Here is a 23,680-nt window from a genome sequence, read left to right on the forward strand (position 1 = left end):
GTCCAAAATAAAATGTATTTTAAGGATGCTTTCAGACTGAATATTCATTCATATTTCATTTTATCTTTACATTAAAGTCCCCTGTTACACTTTACTTGGATAGTCATACCATCAACAAACTATCTGTTGATAAGCAACTGCTTGCTAAGGTTACAGTTAGGGTTAGGTTTAGAATAAGGGTTAGGGTAAGGGTGAAGGTTAGAGTTAGAGCTAGGGTTAGGATTAGGGTTAAGGTTAGGGTTAGGATTAGTAGATAGTTAGTTGAAATGTTACCGATAGTCTGTAGATATTCTGTAGAGCATCTACAGATGTACTAACAGACTATTTGTGTTTATTGTACTCATTGAGCTACAGAAAAAAAGATTTGTCGAATGCTCCATGAGATTGATCTGTGTCTGCTGATTTGGCTCTCGTTCAGGAGTCTGTTGGTAGCAACATAATGTGCCTGGCTGGGTTCTTGGCAACGTGGGTGCTTCTATGGAACAGTACTCATGTTGAGGGAGTCTGTGTGGATCTCTGGCATAATGGTCCTCTCAGGTCTCAGACACACAGCTAGGCGCTGGGGACAACAACAGGTAGACACCAAAGATGTGGAACAAGAGATAGTTAAACCATGTGTCATCCACTTATCACATATTGACACTGTATACAGTATATAAGATATATGCTTCTTTTACACCACACATACCACACTACTCATCTATGTCTTGTCAATAGCCAGCACAGTGCATGACTGTACATACAGTTGAAGTCGGAAGTTTACATACACTTTGGAGTCAGTAAAACTCTTATTTTAACGACTCCACACATTTCTTGTTAACAAACAATAGTTTTGGCAAGTCGGTTAGGTCATCTACTTTGTGCAGGACACAAGTCATTTTCCAATAATTGTTTACAGACACATTATTTCACTTATAATTCACTGTATCACAATTCCAGTGGGTCAGAAGTTTACATACACTAAGTTGACTGTGGCTTTAAACAGCTTGGACAATTCCAGAAAATGATGTCATGGCTTTAGAAGCTTCTGATCGGCTAATTGACATCATTTGAGTCAATTGGAGGTGTGCCTGTGGATGTATTTTAAGGCCTATCTTCAAACTCAGTGCCTCTTTGCTTGACATCACAGGAAAATCAAAATAAATCAGCCAAGACCTCAGACAAAAATTTGTAGACCTCCACAAATCTGGTTAATCCTTGGGAGCAATTTCCAAATGCCTAAAGTTACCACATTCATCTGTACAAAAAATAGTATGCAGCTATAAACACCACGGGACCACGCAGCCGTCATACCACTCAGGAAGAAGACGCGTTCTGTCTCCTTGAGATGAACGTACTTTGGTGCGAAAAGTACAAAACAATCCCAGAACAACAGCAAAGAACCTTGTGAAGATGTTGGAGGAAACAGGTACAAAAGTATCTATATCCACAGTAAAACAAGTCCTATATCGACTTAACCTGAAAGGCCGCTCAGCAAGGAAGAAGCCACTGCTCCAAAACCGCCATACAACAGTTTGCAACTGCACATGGGGACAAAGCTCGTACTTTTTGAAGAAATGTCCTCTGGTCTGATGAAACAAAAATAGAACTGTTTGGCCATAATGACCGTTGTTAAGTTTGGAGAAAAAGGCGGAGGCTTGCAAGCTGAAGAACACCATCCCAACCGTGAAGCACAGGGGTGGCAGCATCATGTTGTGAGGGTACTTTGCTGCAGGAGGCACTGGTGCACTTCACAAAATAGATGGCATCATGAGGTAGGAAAATTATATGGATATATTGACGCAACATCTCAAGACATCAGTCAGGAAGTTAAAGCTTGGTCGCAAATGGGTCTTCCAAAGGGCCAATGACCCCAAGCATACTTCCAAAGTTGTGGCACAATGGCTTAAGGACAACAAAGTCAAGGTATTGGAGTGGCCATCACAAAGCCCTGACCTCAATCCTATAGAAAATTTGTGGGCAGAACTGAAAAAGCGTGTGCGAGCAAGGAGGCCTACAAACCTGACTCAGTTACACCAGCTCTGTCAAGAGGAATGGGACAAAATTCACCCAACTTATTGTGGGAAGCTTGTGGAAGGCTACCCGAAATGTTTGACCCAAGTTAAACAATTTAAAGACAATGCTTCCAAATACTAATTGAGTGTATGTAAACTTCTGACCCACTGGGAATGTGATGAAAGAAATTAAAGCTGAAATAAATAATTCTCTCTACTATCCTTCTGACATTTCACATTCTTAAAATAAAGTGGTGATCCTAACTGACCTAAGACAGGGAATTTTTATGATGATTAACTGTCAGGAATTGTGAAAAACTGAGTTTAAATGTATTTGGCTAAGGTGTATGTAAACTTCAACTGTACAACACCAGGCTGGATCATGTCTTGTAGATTACATTGGAGCAGTGCTTCTCAGCTGGTTTACTCTCGGCACCCAAACTGAACCAGGTTGTCTCAGTCGCGACCCAATATTGGCATTGCGAAAAATAATTGCCAAAATACAATTTGGGAAACTACTTGTAATGTAGTAAATGTAGCAATTATATGACAAGGGAACAGCATTCCAACTTCTTTCGACGTCAATAATAACATTTTGTCCATATTCTTGATGAAGAATGTTAATAAACTCACTGGTTTGAGACACAAACCAAAATAGCGCTGCTAATAGCTCTATATTGAAAATACTGTGATTGAAGAAAAACATTTCAGAGATGTTTAAAAATGTAAGTTCATTATCATTTCTACCACAAGAGGTTGGTGGCACCTTAACTGGAGCGGTATCAGTGGAATGGTATCAAATACATCAAAAACATGGTTTCCATTTGTTTGATGCCATTTCATTTACTCCATTCCGGCCTTTATTATGAGCCGTCCTCCCCTCAACAGCCTACACTAATTTTAAGCCGTTTAAGTTCAGACTGGAGTCCCAGGTCGTGACCCACCAGTTGAGAATCGCTGCATTAGAGGGCCTGACCTGTTTCAGTGATCCGGGGGTCCACACCAGCTTGTAGACCATATATATGGGGATCCACATGAAGGACGAGGCACCGATGATGTAGCCCACCGTAATGCTCCAGTCTGGGTACTTGTAGTCAAAGAGTTGGAGGGGCGCAGGCTTGAGCAGGGAGCTCACTATTATATACTGTGAAAGCAGAGCGACAAAGACAAACAGTAAAGTCTCACACGCCACACTCATATTTTTCTCAATTAGAATTTACCTGTGACAATGGCATGCACCCTATTAGATGCCCGTTGTGCCTCTACAAATGTTTCTCTTTATTTTGTGAGATGATCACAGACCATCTAGGGAGATGAGGGCAGAAACAATTTAGCCCATACAAAAAAGGGAGAATAATAAAGAAGGCTAGCTCGATGAAAATGTCAGCTCTTTCAGCAGTGGAAGGCTAAGAGAGATTAAAGGAGATGTATGCAAAGTGAAGGCAGGGATATTAAGTTATGCAGGTGAATGAAATTGACATTTACAGGGAAAATATTGTAGAATATAAACAGGAGAAAACAAGATTTGGATAAGACATTGATGCAGGAGGGAGATGTGTGTCCCCTACTTCAGATTGAATAATTGAAGGTGGAGAAGGGTTCTATGCTGAAATGCTTAAATTCTGCAGGTATAACCCATAATGGTGCAGTTATAATACATTGCCATTCTTGCCATGTGCATTTATGACCCTTTTATAATGTCTCATAATCAACTCATAATGAGCCTGATTAAATAACAACCATTTTGAGTCAGTTGATATTAGGATAGTTTTTAGATACATAGCATTTTACAAACTGTATTTTAAGCCACTTTAAAGACTTATACATTCCTATTACAAGTTATAAAGCATTATACCTGTAGGATTTAAGCAAATTGTAACCATACAGTCTCTGGCAAAGTCCAAATGAAATGTTAGCACATCTGATCCTACACTAACCATCCACCCAGGCCTTTTAACCTGCCATGACGATTGGCATGTTAGGGCAAGTTACCCAAAAGGGCCATGTGGAGGATTTGACGTTTGAGATCTTTGAGAGGTTTACAAAAAACTGATGGGGCGCTGTAGGTCAATCAGATTGAGTCAGATTTGTGAACTAATGGATGGCTAACAATGTTAAATCCGTTTGAATTGTTACAGTATGAGGACAGTGCTTGCTTGAATGTGAAACCAGTAGTTCATTGTACAATATATTCCATAATTTCAAATCTTATCGGTTGGTTGCCCTACGGTTGTGCTTACCGCTAGAAATGCAGGACTAATAGCCACCCAGCACACCTTCCAGAATAATCCAGGATAATAGCCCAACATGGATTTAATGTCATTGCTGAATCTTGTGATACCTGAAACAAATGAAAATTGAAGAGAGAGGGTTAAACAACACTATGACAACAACTTGAAAAAAAAATATTCTAAAAATAACTGTCATTTGCAATCTGAAAAATGTATTGTTAACAGGATGCATAATGCACTTCTTCAGCTTTTACAACCACAACAAAATATGGAATTACATGTTAGTCATTTTAGCAGACACTCTTATCTAGTGCAATTTACAGTAGTAATTAGGGTTAAGTGCCTTGCTCAAGGGCACATCGTCCGATTTTTCATCTGATCGGGGATTCAAACCAGCGACCGTTTGGTTACTGACCCAGCGCTTTTAAACGCTGGGATACCTGCAGTATAAATGAGTCAGTATGAATTAAAATGTCTTTCTAATGGAAGATACTACTAGCAGTATAGGAAGCGTAAACTGTAATATCACCATTAGTTCACCATTCTTACCATAGAACCAGGAAACAGCGATGGCCTCAAGAAAACCAACAGCAATGATGGAGGAACCCACCCCAAATTCCTCCAGCAGTTTCACCACATAGGCCCCACCCTGAGAGAAACACATGTTGTCACTCGTGTGGCAAATGTATCATTCTAATCAAGTTACTCAAAATAGAACGGATTGTTAATTTACTATTCATTTATATTATATTATTTAGCCTGTCTACAGTGCCATCTTGAAATGACAACTGTAGCATCAGCCGCTTCCACATTCTAGTCCTCAAGTGCTCTAAGAAATATTTTCTTAACCTGTTGTAGTCTGTCTTCAAAGTGCTAAAGTCTTATTTACATTGGTAAGAGTGCTGAGGGAGCCCAAAAAGCACACAACGACCAAGCCCAGTACAAACAGCTCCCGTCTGTGTGCCAGGTATTCAGGGTATTCATCCATCACAGCAGTAATGATAGCCTCCAGTCCTCCGAACTTAGACAGAAATTAGAGCGGGCTACGTCAATGAGAGTGATTACATACAACAATTAAAGATCACTTAATTTAGAGATAATCTGATACATCAAATTAGGCAAGTCTTCATACCGTGCTGTCAAGCCCAAGAGTGATCATCATCACGAAGAAGATAATGGCGAAGAACGTTGATCCTGTCATGTTGGCTATGGCCTCTGGATATGTGATGAAGAGTAGGCTTGGACCTGGGGGTAAATCCCAGGCTGAGAACAATCTCAAAGCTACAATGTCCTATTCTTGTTGTAGATATAGAAATACATTCTTATTGAACAAGTACAGTCAGTTACAGCAGTGTATCAAAAACATATAAATACACCAAAAACAGCTATTGGAGAAACTTTTTAAGTGGTTTTAGAGAGTTAGAGAGTTTTGGCCACTTACCTTTGTCTCTGGCCACATCCTCCACATTCACATTTCTTTTCTCTGCCATGTACCCCAGCATAGTGAAGATCACAAACCCAGACATGAAGCTGGTCAGGCAGTTCACCAGGCTGGTCACTATGGCGTCACTACAGCGTCACAACACAGAGGCAAACATGGTGCCTGTCTGATCATCTCAAGTATTGTCATTCATATACCTTACTCTGGTTTGGTTGTGAACAGTTGTTACATTGGGATTTTGTAAATGTGGCAACTGCCCCCCAAAATGGATTACCCTTGTAAGACATGTTCTCCAAGCTCGCTAGCCAGCAAGCAAACATAGACAGTGGACCATTGACATACACAGTATTCTAAATGCCATTTTTCATTTCTATGGGGTGGGCATTCACTTTCTTTTCATTAGGATAACCCTGTCAGTAAGAGTAAGTCCATTCACATTCTGTGTGATTCATGAATGTCTCTGAGAAGCAGCAGTGCCACTGTTTCCTCACCTGTACCACTGTTACACTACTAACCACATTAACCATGTCCACGCCAGCCGTCTTACAGGGAGCTTATAATTCAATTTGTCCTTCAGGTGAGCCCCGTCACCCATTCATCTCCCGCGACGCTGGACTCACCACTCCCTCTTTCTAATTATAATTACATTGTCTTAAAGAGTTGCTGTGGGACATCGTAAATAAATCCCTGTGATTGGCCGGTGCTTCCTCCCTCCCCTCCTACATGGGGCTGATGTGTATGAAAATGAGAGCTATAGTTAGCCTGCCCGAGACACATGTTTCTGCCACTGGATGTCAATGCATGACGGCTTTTTGTGAGAGAGATTGGAAACGCTATTGTGGAGATCCAGCCTCACTTCTACCTACCTCACTGGTGTGTGGGGCATTCAGGATGAGGAGCAACTTCCTTTTCCACCCTGGACAAGCTTACCTCCTCTAAGTCATACTGGGTTTTACTTTTTAATTGTTTGGAAGTGATTGATTGATTGATGTGGTTCACAGTTTCAGCAATGGAAGGTTTGTGGGTTTGATTCCCACTGGGGCCACCCTTAGTGTAAGTCGCTTCGAATATAAGCGTCTACTAAATGGCATATGTGAATACAGGCAGATATACTGTAGCTTAATTGATCAAAGTCTCCCATTTCTCCAGGTGTGTTGTGTGCAAGTGACCCAAAAGATTGAGTAACATTTTATAATACATTTCATGAATAATCAATTATGCATGTTTATAAGTGGTTTATATATTTTAAATGCTTATGAATATGAATGTTAATAAGACTTAGGCTATATGTTTCTAAATGGTACCAACCAAATAATTAAAGTTATTTAATAATAGTTTATAAATAGTTAATTTAATGCTTTTTCATGAAGGTTATCACAAAGAGGTGGGCATAATTGAGCCAAATCGTTTGGGATAAAACTTCTGCCAAATTGCATACCTTTTTAAAAAAGTTACTTCTGTAAAAATGGATAATCAGAAGTGTGTATTTACTATTATTCAAAGGAGTTTTAGTATCAGCTCTTACCGATAACAGTTGTTGGTGAAGGGGTTGTAGCTGGAGAGGGCAAGGAGTACCCCAAAGCCTGGCCCCAGGGAGAAGAAGATCTGAGCCGCAGCATCTACCCACACCTACAAAACACATGGAGATGAACTACATTCACATGACCGAACCTGTGGAATTCTATCTCACCATATTCACTAAATAAGCACTTAGGAAATTTACCTGAACTCTCATAATGTCAGACTTGGTGCTTTGACCTGTATTGTCTCCGTGCATTACTCAACAGAATAAAGACCTGTATTAAGCTACTGAAGCCTAACTGTTCCTGTCTGTCTGTCTTTCTGTTTGTCTCTCTACCTGTCTGTCTGTCCAACCTCGACTCAGTGATCGACTAAACATAGTAAATTAACATTTGTATCCCTCCATTTAGTATGATATGTTAAGTACTGAATTTCATACAATATGTTATGAATTTGCAATATGCATGATATACAACTAATTCCAATTTGTTGTGGCTAACATTAGATATGTGCAGGCCCGTGCACAGACCTTTGGTGGAGTAGGTGCTTAAAGTGAAAAAAGGGCACACCCCCAAATACACTGAGTGTAAAAAAATATTAAGGACACCTGCACTTTCCATGTCATAGACCGACCAGGTGAATCCAGGTCAAAGCTATGATCCCTTATTGATGTCACTTGTTAAATCCACTTCAATCAGTGCATATGAAGGGGAGGAGACAGGTTAAAGAATGCTTTTTAAGCCTTGAGACAATTGAGACATGGATTGTGTATGTGTGCCATTCAGAGGGTGAATGGGCAAGACAAAATACTTAGGTGCCTTTGAACGGGGTATGGTAGCAGGTGCCAGGCGCACCGGTTTGTGTCAAGAGCTGCTGGGTTTTCCACACTCAAGAGTTTCCTGTGTGTATCAAGAATGGTCCACCACCCAAAGGACATTCAGCCAACTTGACGCAACTGTGGGAAACATTGAAGCTAGCATTGGCCAGAATCGATGCAGCGCGACATATCTCCGTCGCATAGAGTTGATCAGGTTGTTGATTGTGGCCTGTGGAATGTTGTCCCAATCCTCTTCAATGTTCAATGGCTGTGCAAAGTTGCTGGATATTGGCAGGATATCCTCAATGGGTGACATGTCTGGTTAATTTGCAGGCCATGTAAGAACAGCTTCAAGGAATTGTGTACAGATCCTTGTGACATGGGGCAGTGCATTATCATGCTGAAGCATCAGATGAATGGCGGTGGATGAATGGTATGACAATGGACCTCAGGATCTTGTCACGGCATCTCTGTGCATTAAAATTGCCATGGATAAAATGCAATTGTGTTTGCCTGCCCATACCATAAACGCACCGCCACCATGGGGCGCTCTGTTCACAATGTTGACATCAGCAAACCGCTCGCCCACACGACGCTATACATGTGGTCTGCGGTTGTGAGGCTGGTTGAGGTACTGCCAATTTCTCTAAAACGATGTTGGAGATGGCTTATGGTAGAGAAATTAACATTCAATCATTCAACAGCTCTGGTGGACATTCCTGCAGTCAGCATGCCATTTGCATGCTCCCTCAAAACTTCCCCTTGAGAAATATGTGGTATTGTGTTGTGTGGCAAAACGGCACATTTTAGAGTAGCCTTTTATTGTCCCAAGCACAAGGTGCACCTGTGTAATGATCATGTTGTTGAATCAGCTTCTTGATATGCCACACCAGTGAGGTGGATGGATTATCTTGGCAAAGGAGACATGCTCACTAACAGGGATGTAAACAAAATTGTGCACAAAATTTGACATAAATTATATTTTTGTGCATATGGAAAATTTCTGGAATCTTTTATTTCAGCTCATGAAACATGGGACCAGAACTTTACATGTGACATTACTATTTTTGTTCAGCATATACAGCATATACAGTACCAGTCAAACTCATTCATGGGTTTTTCTTTATTTTTACTATTTTCTATATTGTAGAATAATCCAAACTATGAAATAATACATATGGAATCATGTAGTAACCAAAAAAGTGTTCAACAAATCTAAATGTGTTATATTTGCGATTCTTCAAATAGCCACCCTTTGCCTTGATGACAGCTTTGGACGCTCTTCGCATTCTCTCAACCAGATTCACCTGGAATGATTTTCCAACAGTCTTGAAGGAGTTCCCACATACGCTGAGCACTTGTTGGCTACTTTTCCTTCACTCTGCGGTCCAACTCATCCCAAAACATCTCCATTTGGTTGAGGTCGGGGGATTGTGGAGGCCAGGTCATCTGATGCAGCACTCCGTCACTCTCCTTCTTGGTAAAATAGCCCTTACACAGCCTGGAGGTGTGTTGGGTCATTGTCCTGTTGAAAAACAAATTATAGTCCCACTAAACCCAAACCAGATGGGATAGAGTTCTAAATAAATCCCAGACAGTGTCACCAGCAAAGCACCCACACGCCATAACACCTCCTCCTGCATGCTTTACGGTGGGAACCACACATGCGGAGATCATCCGTTCTCCCACACTCCAATTTGGACTTCAGACCAAACAACAAATTTCCACCAGTCTAATGTCCATTGGTGGTGTTTCTTTTCCCAAGCAAGTCTCTTGGTATGATTGGTGTCCTTTAGTAGTGGTTTCTTTGCAGCAATTCGACCATGAAGGCCTGATTCACACAGTCTCCTCTGAAAAGTTTATGTTCAGATGTGTCTGTTACTTGAACTCTGTGAAGCATTTATTTGGGCTTTTGAAATTTCTGAGGCTGGTAACTCTAATGAACTCATCCTCTGCAGCAGAGGTAACTCTGGGTCTTCCATTCCTGTGGCGGTCCTCATGAGAGTCAGTTTCATCATAGCGCTTGATGGTTTTTGCGACTGCACTTGAAGAAACTTTCAAAGTTCTTGAAATGTTCCTTATTGACTGACCTTCATGTCTTAAAGTAACAATGGACTGTCGTTTCTCATTGCTTATTTGAGCTGTTCTTGCCATAATATGTACTTGGTATTTTACCAAATAGGGCTATCTTCTGTTTACCACCCTACCTTGTCACAACACAACTGATTGTCTCAAACGTATTAAGAAGGAAAGAAATTCCACAAATTAACTTTTAAGAAGGAACACCTATTAATTTAAATGCATTCCAGGTGACTACCTCATGAAGCTGCTTGAGAGAATGTCAAGTGTGTGCAAAGCTGTCATCAAGGCAAAGTGTGGCTATTTGAAAAATCTCAAATATAAAATATATTTTGATTTTATTAACACTTTTCTGGTTACTACATGATTCCATATGTGTTATTTCATAGTTTTGATGTCTTCACTATTATTCTACAATGTAGAAAATAGTAAAAATAAAGAAAAACCCTTGAATGAGTAGGAGTTCAAAAACGTTTGACCAGTAGTGTATAAACAGTGCATTCGGAAAGTATTCAGACCCCTTCACTTTTTCCACATTTTGTTACGTTACTGCCTTATTCTAAAATGGATTAAATAAAAAAAATCCCATCATTCTACACACAATACCCCATAATGACAACGTGAAAACAGGTTGTTAGAAATGTTTGCAAATGTATAATAAAAAAAAAACTTAAATACCTTATTCACATAAGTATTCAGACTCTTTGCTATGAGACTCGAAATTGAGCTCAGTGCATCCTGTTTCCATTGATCATCCTTGAGATGTTTCTACAACTTGATTGGAGTCCTGCTGTGATGACTTCTATTGATTGGACATGATTTGGAAGGGCGCACACCTGTCTATATAAAGTCCTACAGTTGACAGTGCATGTCAGAGCAAAAACCAAGCCATGAGGTTGAAGTAGTAGTCCGTAGTGCTCCAAGACAGGATTGCAAGAAGTTTGGAACCACCAAGACTCTTCCTAGAGCTGACCGCCCAACCAAACTGAGAAATCGGGTGAGAAGGGCCTTGGTCAGGGAGGTGACCAAGAACCCAAAGGTCACTCTGACAGGGCTCCAGAGTTCCTCTATGGAGCTGGGAGAATCTTCCAGAAGGACAACCATCTGTGCAGCCCTCCACCAATCAGGTCTTTATTGTAGAGTGAGATACAGTGCCTTGCGAAAGTATTCGGCCCCCTTGAACTTTGCGACCTTTTGCCACATTTCAGGCTTCAAACATAAAGATATAAAACCGTATTTTTTTGTGAAGAATCAACAACAAGTGGGACACAATCATGAAGTGGAACGACATTTATTGGATATTTCAAACTTTTTTAACAAATCAAAAACTGAAAAATTGGGCGTGCAAAATTATTCAGCCCCCTTAAGTTAATACTTTGTAGCGCCACCTTTTTCTGCGATTACAGCTGTAAGTCGCTTGGGGTATGTCTCTATTAGTTTTGCACATCGAGAGACTGAAATTTTTTCCCATTCCTCCTTGCAAAACAGCTCGAGCTCAGTGAGGTTGGATGGAGAGCATTTGTGAACAGCAGTTTTCAGTTCTTTCCACAGATTCTCGATTGGATTCAGGTCTGGACTTTGACTTGGCCATTCTAACACCTGGATATGTTTATTTTTGAACCATTCCATTGTAGATTTTGCTTTATGTTTTGGATCATTGTCTTGTTGGAAGACAAATCTCTGTCCCAGTCTCAGGTCTTTTGCAGACTCCATCAGGTTTTCTTCCAGAATGGTCCTGTGTTTGGCTCCATCCATCTTCCCATCAATTTTAACCATCTTCCCTGTCCCTGCTGAAGAAAAGCAGGCCCAAACCATGATGCTGCCACCACCATGTTTGACAGTGGGGATGGTGTGTTCAGCTGTGTTGCTTTTACGCCAAACATAACGTTTTGCATTGTTGCCAAAAAGTTCAATTTTGGTTTCATCTGACCAGAGCACCGTCTTTCACATGTTTGGTGTGTCTCCCAGGTGGCTTGTGGCAAACTTTAAACAACACTTTTTATGGATATCTTTAAGAAATGGCTTTCTTCTTGCCACTCTTCCATAAAGGCCAGATTTGTGCAATATACGACTGATTGTTGTCCTATGGACAGAGTCTCCCACCTCAGCTGTAGATCTCTGCAGTTCATCCAGAGTGATCATGGGCCTCTTGGCTGCATCTCTGATCAGTCTTCTCCTTGTATGAGCTGAAATTTTAGAGGGACGGCCAGGTCTTGGTAGATTTGCAGTGGTCTGATACTCCTTCCATTTCAATATTATCGCTTGCACAGTGCTCCTTGGGATGTTTAAAGCTTGGGAAATATTTTTGTATCCAAATCCGGCTTTAAACTTCTTCACAACAGTATCTCGGACCTGCCTGGTGTGTTCCTTGTTCTTCATGATGCTCTCTGCGCTTTTAACGGACCTCTGAGACTATCACAGTGCAGGTGCATTTATACGGAGACTTGATTACACACAGGTGGATTGTATTTATCATCATTAGTCATTTAGGTCAACATTGGATCATTCAGAGATCCTCACTGAACTTCTGGAGAGAGTTTGCTGCACTGAAAGTAAAGGGGCTGAATAATTTTGCACGCCCAATTTTTCAGTTTTTGATTTGTTAAAAAAGTTTGAAATATCCAATAAATGTCGTTCCACTTCATGATTGTGTCCCACTTGTTGTTGATTCTTCACAAAAAAAATACAGTTTTATATCTTTATGTTTGAAGCCTGAAATGTGGCAAAAGGTCGCAAAGTTCAAGGGGGCCGAATACTTTCGCAAGGCACTGTATGTAGTTGTAGATATGTAGATGTAAATGTAGATAACACTTTTATTTCCCTTTTGACCCCCCATTTTAATTGCATAGACAATCAGGGGAAATCCAGATGATCAAATGTGTCACACAAGCATGAGGATGTCGTGCTCGAAGGGGGTGTTCATGAAGGCACCAATGGGATGCTCGGGGGGGGGGGGTTATGCAGCAACCCATGGGATACGCCAACGGGACAAGTGCATTAGCGCATTGCTCTGCTTTCGCGGTGACAGAAGGGCAGAAGAGAGGACTTTTTTCAAGATTTATGAGTTTATGAGAAATTATCTAATTTGATGGGCAATTTGTTACATTTAAAGTTACAAGGCCACCAATCAAAAGGGCACTTTTTTCACAGGAGGGCAAAAGGGCAGGTGCTCCAGCATCCCTATGGCTCTATCTGTGCACGTGCCTGGCTAGGTGGCTAGGTGGCTAACATTAGCTAGGCTAGGGTTTAGGGTTAGGGTTAGGGGTTAAGGTTAGGTCTTTGAGGCCAGGCTGGTCTGCCTGCCTGCCTGTCTATCTGTGATAATCCTCTGCTATTCTAGAGATTTAAATGCTATGCAATTTATGTTCTCATTTTAAAATTGTTCAATTTCAGGCAGCTGATTCCATCCAAGCATCAAATCATATCAAATCAAATCAAGCCTAGTGTTTCTTGCTGAATACATAATAAATACCATGTAACACTTCAAATTAAAGTCTGCACATAATAATATAGTACTTTTTATTAGCATGTATGCACCTTTATGTCTATGCACATTTTGCTGTTTTGTAGTCAGGTAAGCTATTATAAAGGGGGTCATACATGCTGATGTCAAGTCTTGTAATGCATTGCACATCATAATGCATTATACCTGCAGCGTAAGCACAAATTAAAGGGTGTTCATTGAATTGAATTCCAAAATTGTAATTTTCTGTATTTTCCGATGGATTTCTGTGACCTGTTGTGTCCAATGACAGTTGTGCTGAATTATAGCCTCATACAGATCCTATTTCACAGCTGTACTGAGTGATCTGAAGAGGAGCGTGCATTTGGAGAGGGAGAGGAGGACGAAAAGAGAAAGTATATGTGTGATTGCGAGAGAATGGAGTGGGGGGCTTTGTTAATGTAAAAAACATCTAAACCAATTACGCATCTCATTATCGCATGCTGTGGCTTATTTATGCATCTCATCTCATTATTCCCTTGAACCAAAGCACTCACTAATACTGAGCCAACAACACAGCACTGGACCATCAGACACTAGAAAAGGACATATGATAGACTGTTCCCAATATACTGGTTGCAATGAACTCAGGCTGCCATCCCCATCACCAGAAAGGCAAGTTTACAGATGCAGTATTTTTTGTGATGCGCATCACAGCACAGCATACTGCACTCGCCTGGGTCAAAATCACCTGGGGAAAAACATTTTACTGCATTGAATTGAAATAACAAATGCCACACATCCTCTTCATCACCAGGGAAATAACATTATTTTGTATGGGATTGACTGTGTTTGACCACTGCTGTGCACTTCCTTTCTTTGATGGATTTTGACACAGGCGGGTGCAGAATGCTGTGCTGTGACGTGCAAAAAAAACTACTGCGTCTGTACAAACAAATAATGACATCCTTCTAACATCCCATGCCAAGTTTTTGCCCGCTCAGTCTACTATACCAACTCCCATTTGGTACCAAAATCATCAGACAATTACGCAAAATTCTTCAAGCTAGTTGACAGTGTTTCCTGCTCCAAACGGATGATCATATTGAATTGATGTGATCATGTGGAATCTTATCATAACTCACACTGGTCTCGAAGAGTTTCTCCCACTTGGGCTGGAGGTAGAAGACCACTCCCTTCCATGCACCTGGTAGGGTGGCACCACGGATCAACAGGATGAAGAGCACCACATAGGGCAAGGTGGCTGTCACCCACACTACCTGGCACGGGACGGGCAAAGCAGCAGACAGAGAGAGAGAGAGAGAGAGAGATGAGAAGGGAAGAGAAATTGAGATTATAGCCTTGTGAATCACACTGGACAAGGTATTGTAATGACCCTAGTCTATGAACGTCCCCAACTGAAATATCTCTCTGTGGCCAGTGTGTTTGCCTTTGGGTCGAATGACCTGGTACTAACCACCACCATTTTGCTATAATATGCTCAGGTAATTTTCCCCACACACTGACACCCCTTTCCTGGAAGAGTGGCTTGGACTTGTTACCTTCCCTGATGTCTTCACTCCCTTCCAGAGACTGAAGTAAACGATAGTGAAGATGAGGAAGAGGCAAAGCATCAGCTGCCAGCGAACACCCCCCACGTTACTCAGCCCATCGGACTTGTGGATTTCCAGAACATTCCTCCTAAGGTGGAAGAATATATGAGTTGTTTACATGTACTTCCGTTGTCTGTAAGCCTCGGCCTACATACACTGCTAAAACTAAGGATGCTTTGTGGTTCGATATAGATCCTTTTTGAGGGCCATATAATACAGATGTAGGATCTTAATTTGATCACCCTGTTGCAGGAGGAAATTTAATATTTGTAGTGTATTTGAGGTTTAAAAAGGCTTTCCACTTTCCACTTTGAAATTTCAGACTTAATTTACCAAACCCTACAAAAATATCAATTAATTATAATCCACATAACAATTCACATCCTATTGCTGCAGGATTATTTTCCTGCTGTAGCAAATTGGCTCAAATTAAGATGCTACGTCTGTGTAAGCGAGCCATTGAACTATCATTGGTTAGCTAAATAGAGCACCAGTTCTTCTTGCAGTGTGCTAAGTTAATTTCCTGTTTTCTATATAGCTTTACATAATCACAGCATGTTTCAACACTTGTAAGCAAGTGCACTATGACAATGCACTATTGTGAAATGTAAAAGATATCTAAATATTTTAATGCAATGAAATGATAAAAATGATGTCAACCCATTGACGTGGTTTTTCGAGATGATGGTAACAGTATTTCACTGTGCTGTCTGCCACTTACATGCACTTACGTGTAAAATTCCTCAGCAGGTGACCTGGAGTAGTTATTCCAGGTCACGTTGTCTTTCAGGAAGTAGTTGGTGCAGTTTTCAGTGTTCCAGGCATTGTCACAGTTGGTCCAGGGCAGGACACTGGCGAAGGACGAGTAGAAGTAGAAGAGTGCCCAGGCGATGATGGTGTTGTAGTAGAATGAGACGTAGAGCGAGATGACACAGATCGCATACCCAATGCCTGAAACCATGGACAGATGGATCAATGTCATCAGAGAGTAGAGGTGTGTGCCTCAGTGTAAATAGGCCTATTATGCCATTTTGAAATGACCAAGTTACTTTGTAGTAGGTCTAGTGTAAATGTAATGGTACTGTACTTCAATTGACCCACTGTACAAATTATTCCACAGTCACCTTGTGCTGTAAATACACTGTTGAATTGTCAACAGTAAGGGTCACCACGTGAACGTGATAAGAAGATGTGTAGTATGCAGGTAATGTAAAGATGTGCACTAGTGTGGGGTCAGTGAGTTGAGGTGGGTTGTGTATGAAGGTAGATGATTCCAGTCCTACCTTTGAAGATGGGGCATATGTGTTTCCATATGGATATGGCACCAGTTCTGTGGAACTGTCCCAGTGCCAGTTCCATGTAAAAGAGTGGCACCCCTCCAAAAATCGCCATGACAATGTAGGGGATTAGGAAAGCCCCTATACACAGATGTAGAGAGGCAAAATCACAGGTCTGACTCATCACTTTAAGAGGATCACATTGTGTAGATGAAGATGTAGGCCTAACCTCCTCCTCGGGCTATTGCCACAGCGCATAAAGTGTCTGGTGTGCAAGCTAAGATGTGAGACATATTAGGAAGGACAGGCCCTTTACAAATAGTTACTTCTACTACTTCATAGTTTAATGTCTGAGTAAGAAAATCATCCATGTCATGAATTATGATGCAATTATAATGCATTGTAAGACTTTTAAGTCATATATGAGGCCCTATATTATGTATTATAATAATTTAGTAATGATCTAGACTAATTAATAGCCAGTTTGAGACAGTTAAGATATTATGCATAGAGATACCTAACATATTATTTATAAGCATTGCTATAAGACATTATAAAGGCTCATACATTTGTATTAAACAGGTTATAAAGCATTATTTATCTTTAGATACACTTAAACGACTTTTTTGTATTTTGTTCGAAAGGAAATCTTGTTGCGCACATGTTTGGGTAATGTTATAGCGTCTACGTTTTGGTGACAGTTACTTTAATTGAAAGGAATTACATTATTAAAAGATGTGAAATGTCTTTACTTTTCAAACTGACCATCCGTTAAATGATTGGTAGTTTAAGAAAATATATATATATAAACTGTATATCCCTACACATGTTATAACTTTAGAAATACATGCAAATGGCTACATGCGCTACTTTTAAAGAAGCAGTTCTGTCACTATGGTGGATAAAATCAGTGCATCAAGAAATACTCCCTCGAGTTAAATTGCAAACGATAGCCTTCTACAAACGTGGTGTAAATATAACGGTAAATACAAATGACAGACAAAATAACACAAAAAAAGACATTAATCACAGACTGTTTAATTCGTTTATAGCCTATAACCTCGATAGGATATACATTTCCCACTTTCCGTTTTCCATAATAGTGATTAGATTAGAGGTAGGCCTATGCTTTGTAGCCTCATTTAGCGTCCAACAACATTTGGGACATCGAAACTCGTCTCTTTCGAACTAATCTTGGCGGATGAACTCTCCTAGCTAATACTCTAGGCTATATTTCAATCATAAACAGTAAAAACTATGGTACTGTATACGTAGTTCAATGTTTTAATTTGAAGATGAACTAAAAAATATATTTAAGTGTGTTTCAGTGAGTTTATTATTGTGGGTTGCAGGCTATACAGCCTGTGAAGCTTATTTCAGCACCATGGACAGCACAAGGTATAGCCTGTCTACCCTGGTGCGCGCATAAGAGCAACTATCATTTTCAAAATCTTTATTACAAACAGGTTGTGTAAAGAATAATATTTATTAATGGCAGCCTACTATCATATCTACTATCAAGAAAGACGAGACCACATGAATCTAACTAAGGGCATAGATTAGCCCACTAAAATATAAAGCAAATAAATCAGTAATTAGAAAAACTCTTACCGCCTCCGTTTTGGTAACAAATGTATGGAAATCTCCACACATTTCCCAAGTCTACCGCGAAGCCAATGACTGATAAAAGAAAATCCATCTTTTTGCTCCATTTGTCTCGTGTGTCCGTCTGTGTGATCACAGGTACCGGCACAGGGTTGGTGTTGTAACCGGGGTTTGAGGGGCCCTGGACGCTCAAGCTTCCCGCTGGGGCCGCTGAGTCTTGGCGGGTCATGGTTGGCGGACTATCAAAACTCAGTCCGCCGTCTGAGCAGGTAAGTTTTAAAAAACTGACAAGCTTCAGAGGCACTGAAGATTCACGTATTGTGGGCGATGATAGGTCAGACTGGGAGGAGTAAATTGCCAATCACTAGGCTAGTGGAGTAGAACTCCCTCTGCGCACACTAATCAACAAAATGAGCTCCACTCCAACGTCGACGAGTTTTAGGTTCCCTACTTTTTAATAGGTAACATTTTAGACACCCTGCCGTTTTAATGTTGAATTTAGAAGGCTTACAGCCTATTCAAGAGTAGGCCTACTAGGTTATTTGATAAGCAGTTATGTTGAATTGATGTTTTGTTTTAGGTTACCAATATCATTGTTAGGTCACAACAAGTGTCATGATGTATCTTGTCAAGATTAAATTGAGAATGAATTTGACTGGCTGTGGATCTAAATGGTAACTGGCTATGGAGGGAAGGAGGAACTAGCTGGCTATTCAAACTCAATGTAAGCAAATGTTCTAATCTAAAACATATTTGAAGAGGTTTTGATGTTATGGTTCAGGTGGTAGTGTGTTTGCCCATGCAATGTCCCCTGACAAAAAAATGAATAAAGATGGCTAAAGAAGGTTGTGTGTGTGTGCGTGTGTGTGTGTGTGTGTGTGCGTGCGTGCGTGTGTGTGTGCGTGCGTGTGTGAGAAATAAACCTTGACCATTTTGACCTCTTTAATTAGACAAAGTCTCAAAGGGTCTTTGCTTCTTGAGCATAGGGAAATGCTTTTGGTGAGGAGACAACAGCTTAACTGAACCTGGTTAGGGAATCCACCGCTTTTAGCACAGGCCAATTTCAAAAGTCCTAAAGAGTCCTAACCAAATATATATACTGTTGTAATCTTGCAGGTCATTGAGTCGAGAGTGCACCAAATGAGGTTAGTTTGGAAAATGGATATGACAACGAGATAGGACCCGCAGCATTTAAAGACATCATGAACTTTACACTTAATGCAGTCTGACCTGTCGTGAAGAGTTCTAATGTAGGCTTCTGATGCTACACTATTGTTTTATACCATTTATAAAGCAAATTATTTAATTAGAACATTTTGTAAATCACCTTTTAGAGCTGAAAATACAATAATAATTCCAAGGTAACACATATTTACAGCAGCTTACTGTATGTGTCAAAAGCTGTCTTGTTTTTTTATAATCATTCATATCTCATGATGAGGACCTTGTTAACGGCTCCTGTAGCTCAAACCTTATTATATTTCAAACGTCAACTCGCTACCAACGCTGTGACTGGAGACTGAGGATAGGGTAAGGAGCTAGTCAAGGGGAAACGTCATGGCTGCTCAGGCAAAGACTGCGGGGCCCTGAGGGTCAAACCACTACAGTCACAGATCCTGCACTATATGGCACAGGCCATCTTCCACATACAGGCCTGTCAATCTGCGTTGGCACATGGTCAAAAGAACATCGGACTGACAGGGCCTCCCTGCACATGCCCTGGTGCCCATTAGAGACTGTCGACTCTGATCACACATGGACGTGTGCATGATGGGGGCCTTACACTCATATCTCAGGGGAGCTGTCACTGACATCGCCGCTCCCACATTTGGAGCGATATGGATATGCACCATTGTTGTTTCTTTCTTACTATTTTTTGCATTTGTGGTTGCTGGTCTTGTTCTTGTTGGTTTTGGTACTCTTATACATGTATTACTTCTCTTTTTTCTTCTTGTTCTTCTTGTTCTTCTTCTTGTTCTTCTTGTTCTTTTCTGTTCCTATCCTCATTGGTGTCCACATTGTTTTTCTCCGGTGCATCAGAAGCCCAGATCTTTTTAATTGTCTTCTGTGAACTCATCCTTTCTGATTCACAGGAATGCCCTATGTGTTGTTATCAATCTGAGCAGAGATTTCCAGCTATCTACTGGTTCTGTAGTCAGCCGGGGTTTACAGGGGATTACAGACAGGTGAAGGCATCATTTGGCTGCATTCCTATGAGGTTAAAGGGCATTAGGTACCAAACAAAAGAAAACAGACTGAAACATTGCTAAAAGCTTTAAAACATTTCCCCTTGTGTGCCTAAATGAATACAACCCTGTTGTGCTTTGTGTATTGTGCTGGTGTGAGCACTGTGATGGCGTGATAATTGATGGGCCTCCCATCCATGAGTAAGCGAATGGGAGCTGGTACAATGTGTAGTCAGGCAGAAGTTCTGGCATGGCATTAAGGCTACTACATGATCTAAAGCAACAGTAATGAGTGAGTCAACCCAGGAAGGGAATCCCAGTTTTAAAGGCACACTACAGATTTGATGCTGTCGGTAGAAAAAAACAATCACACAATAAGTAATTGTGATTACAACGTGATAATAACTCTCATTAATATCTCATTAGCCAGAATTTAGTGGAAGAAGAACGCTGTCCTTTTGAGGCTGAGAAGAGGTATAATAATAATAATAATAATAATAATAGGTCAAGAAGAGGTATTACATTTCACCGCCAGCATAGCCACTTTGACAGGAGCCATTCAATGTCTATTGAAATTGTGAAATTAGAGTACCTAGAAGTATGGCTATTTCACACTCTTAGTTTCCTAGTTATTTAAGAGTTGCCAAATAGTGTCAGGCTTACCAGTGAAGAGGGTTGCAAAATCTGAGACAGTATTGCTTTCCCCTGGCTTTATTCCAGCTCAGTGTTCATTTCAAACTCAAGTGACCACACCTTGACCCTCTTCAAAACGAGTATGTGAACATGTCTACATGTCATGATGTAAAGCATGTGTCTCCTCTTTGGTATTTTGACAGGCATCAGAGAATAGAAAGCCCAAGCTTTAGTGGGGAAATCAAACATCCTCAGAGGACAGGAAGGCAATGAGAGAGAAATGGTCCAGGCCCACAGAGTAGGAGGCCTGTGTATGGCCTTGCTAAGCAATGTCCACGTCTTCCTCTGTCATCCTACATTACCTGCCTGCCCTTTCACCACCTGATCTAGCTGACAGGTTGGCCCCCCAGGGCCCCCCACCTGCAGCCAGGGGCCAGAGGGAACTCATGCTGTTTACACTCCAATGGGCTGCACCACCAAGGGTTTAGTCAAGTCCACAACCATCACATCTACTGTACTACCTGTCCTCGTCCTTAGACAAGCCCAAACACAGAGTTTCACTTACCATGCTGTCAGTAAATGATACACACTGAGTTCACCCCCCCCCCCCCCCCCCTTGCCCTCAGGACAACCTCAATTCATTGGAGAATGTACTCTATAAGGTATCGAAAGTGTTCCACAGGGATGCTGGCCCATGTTGACTCCAATGCTTCCCACAGTTGTGTTAAGTTGGCTGGATGTCCTTCGGGTCCTACTACCATACACTGTTCAAAGGCACTTCAATCTTTTGTCTTGCCCATTCACCTTCTGAATGACACACAAACACAATCCATGTCTCAATTGTCTCAAGACTTAAAAATCATCCTTTAAACTGTTTCCTCCCTTTCATCTTCACGGATTGAAGTGGATTTAGCTTCCACCTTGATTCACCTGGTCAGCCTATGTCATGGAAAGAGCAGGTGTTCTTAATGTTTTGTATACTCAGTGTAATTATGGGCCCACCAAACAGAAGAAACTACTGTTTGGTGCAATCTAAAATGATGCAGTAGGAAATCATTGTAACGTTAATGACTTAAGAATGACTCTAGCATGACATTTATGCATTCATGATCTATTTTGGTCTAGAAAAATTCTCACTTTCTTTCCTGAATAAATCATTTCCAATGACACTGTCACCATCTACTGGACAATGCCAACTCTGCAATTTATTTCTCAAAAACGTCCATGAAATGTTTAACGATTTCACCAATCAAAACGTAAATGTAAAAAAAGAAGAAAATAATTAGATATATATATATATATATATATATATATTTCTTTATAAAAATAAAGAAAAACCCTTGAATTAGGGTTTTCAAGGGTTTTTCAAGGGTTTTTCAAGGGTTTTTCAAGGGTTTTTCTTTATTTTTACTATTTTCTACATTGTAGAATAATAACACATGGAATCATGCAGTAACCAAAAAGTGTTAAACATATCAAAATATATTTTGTATTTGAGATTCTTCAAATAGCCACCCTTTGCCTTGATGACAGCTTTGCACGCTCTTAGAATTCTGCCTAGAAGGCCAGCATCCTGGAGCCTGTTCACTGTTGACGTTGAGACTGGTGTTGTGCGGGTACTAAACTCAGCAAAAAAAGAAACGGCCCTTTTTCAGGACCCTGTCTTTCAAAGGTAATCGGTAAATATCCAAATAACTTCACAGATTTTCGTTGTAAAGGGTTTAAACACTGTTTCCCAGGCTTGTTCAATGAACCATAAACAATTAATGAACATGCACCTGTGGAAAGGTTGTTAAGACACTAACAGCTTACAGACGGTAGGCAATTAAGGTCACAGTTATGAAAACTTAGGACACTAAAGAGCCTTTCTACTGACTGAAAAACACCAAAAGAAAGATGCCCAGGGTCCCTGTTCATCTGCGGGAACGTGCCTTAGGCATGCTGCAAGGAGGCACGAGGACTGCAGATGTGGCCAGGGCAATAAAATGCAATGTCGTACTGTGAGACGCCTAAGACAGCGCTGCAGAGAGACAGGACATATGAGAACTTCAGTTTCTTGGCAATTTCTCTTCATTTCTCAGAACAAGAATAGACTGACGAGTTTCAGAAAAAAAGTTATTTGTTTCTGGCCATTTTGCGCCTGTAATCAAACTCACAAATGTTGTGTCACACCCTGTCCATGGCAGGAGCTCTCCTCTGCGCCGATGCCCAGTCCAGACACGGCGTCTAGTCCCGCTCCATGGCAGGAGTCTTCCTCTGCACCGATGTCCAGGCCAGGGCTGGTGTCCAGTCCCGCTCCATGGCAGGAGCCTTCCTCGGCATTGAGATCCAGTTCAGGCACAGTGTTCAGGCTGGATGAGCGTGTTCTCCGGCCCGCACCAGAACCACCACCAAAGATATTGGATCCGCGAGCTGAGCGGGTTCTTCGTCCCGCACCAGAGCCTCCCCCGATGCTGGTGGATCCGCGGGATGAGCGGGTACTTCGTCCTGCACCAGAGCCGCCACCGACACTAATCACCCCCCTACCCTCCCTATTTGGTTTCAGGTTTTGAGGCCGGAGTCCGCACCTTTAGGGGGGGGGGGGGGGGGGGGGGGGGGGGTACTGTCACGCCCTGACTATAGGGAGCCATTGTTTCTCTATGGTGGAGCAGGTCGGGGCGTGACTGGGAGTGATGTAGATGATATTTTTCTATGTGGTGTTCTAAGTTTATTTGTTGGTGATTTGTATGATTCCCAATTAGAGGCAGCTGGTAATCATTGTCTCTAATTGGGGATATTTAAGTAGCTGTTTTTCTCACCTGTTGTTTGTGGGATATTGTTTTGTGTTTCACGTTTCGTTCT

At 41.2% G+C, this 23,680-nt stretch overlaps 1 protein-coding gene across 1 annotated transcript; it reads right to left on the reverse strand.

The window, feature by feature from the left end:
- Positions 1 to 379: 379 nt before the first annotated feature.
- On the reverse strand, positions 380 to 18,267 carry LOC110525370 (sodium-dependent serotonin transporter-like). Its single transcript, XM_021605422.3, has 13 exons — positions 18,027 to 18,267; positions 16,422 to 16,556; positions 15,870 to 16,089; positions 15,088 to 15,226; positions 14,671 to 14,805; positions 7,192 to 7,295; positions 5,667 to 5,794; positions 5,358 to 5,470; positions 5,115 to 5,246; positions 4,775 to 4,874; positions 4,235 to 4,335; positions 2,971 to 3,138; positions 380 to 559 (listed from the first exon to the last, which is right to left on the reverse strand). The coding sequence occupies exons 1-13, from the start codon at positions 18,247 to 18,249 to the stop codon at positions 476 to 478; spliced, it is 1,782 nt and encodes a 593-aa protein (XP_021461097.1). The 5' UTR covers positions 18,250 to 18,267; the 3' UTR covers positions 380 to 475.
- Positions 18,268 to 23,680: the final 5,413 nt, after the last annotated feature.

Source organism: Oncorhynchus mykiss, chromosome 6, assembly GCF_057628025.1.
Source record: "Oncorhynchus mykiss isolate SJ-2025 chromosome 6, ASM5762802v1, whole genome shotgun sequence".
NCBI classification, from domain to species: Eukaryota; Metazoa; Chordata; class Actinopteri; order Salmoniformes; family Salmonidae; genus Oncorhynchus; species Oncorhynchus mykiss.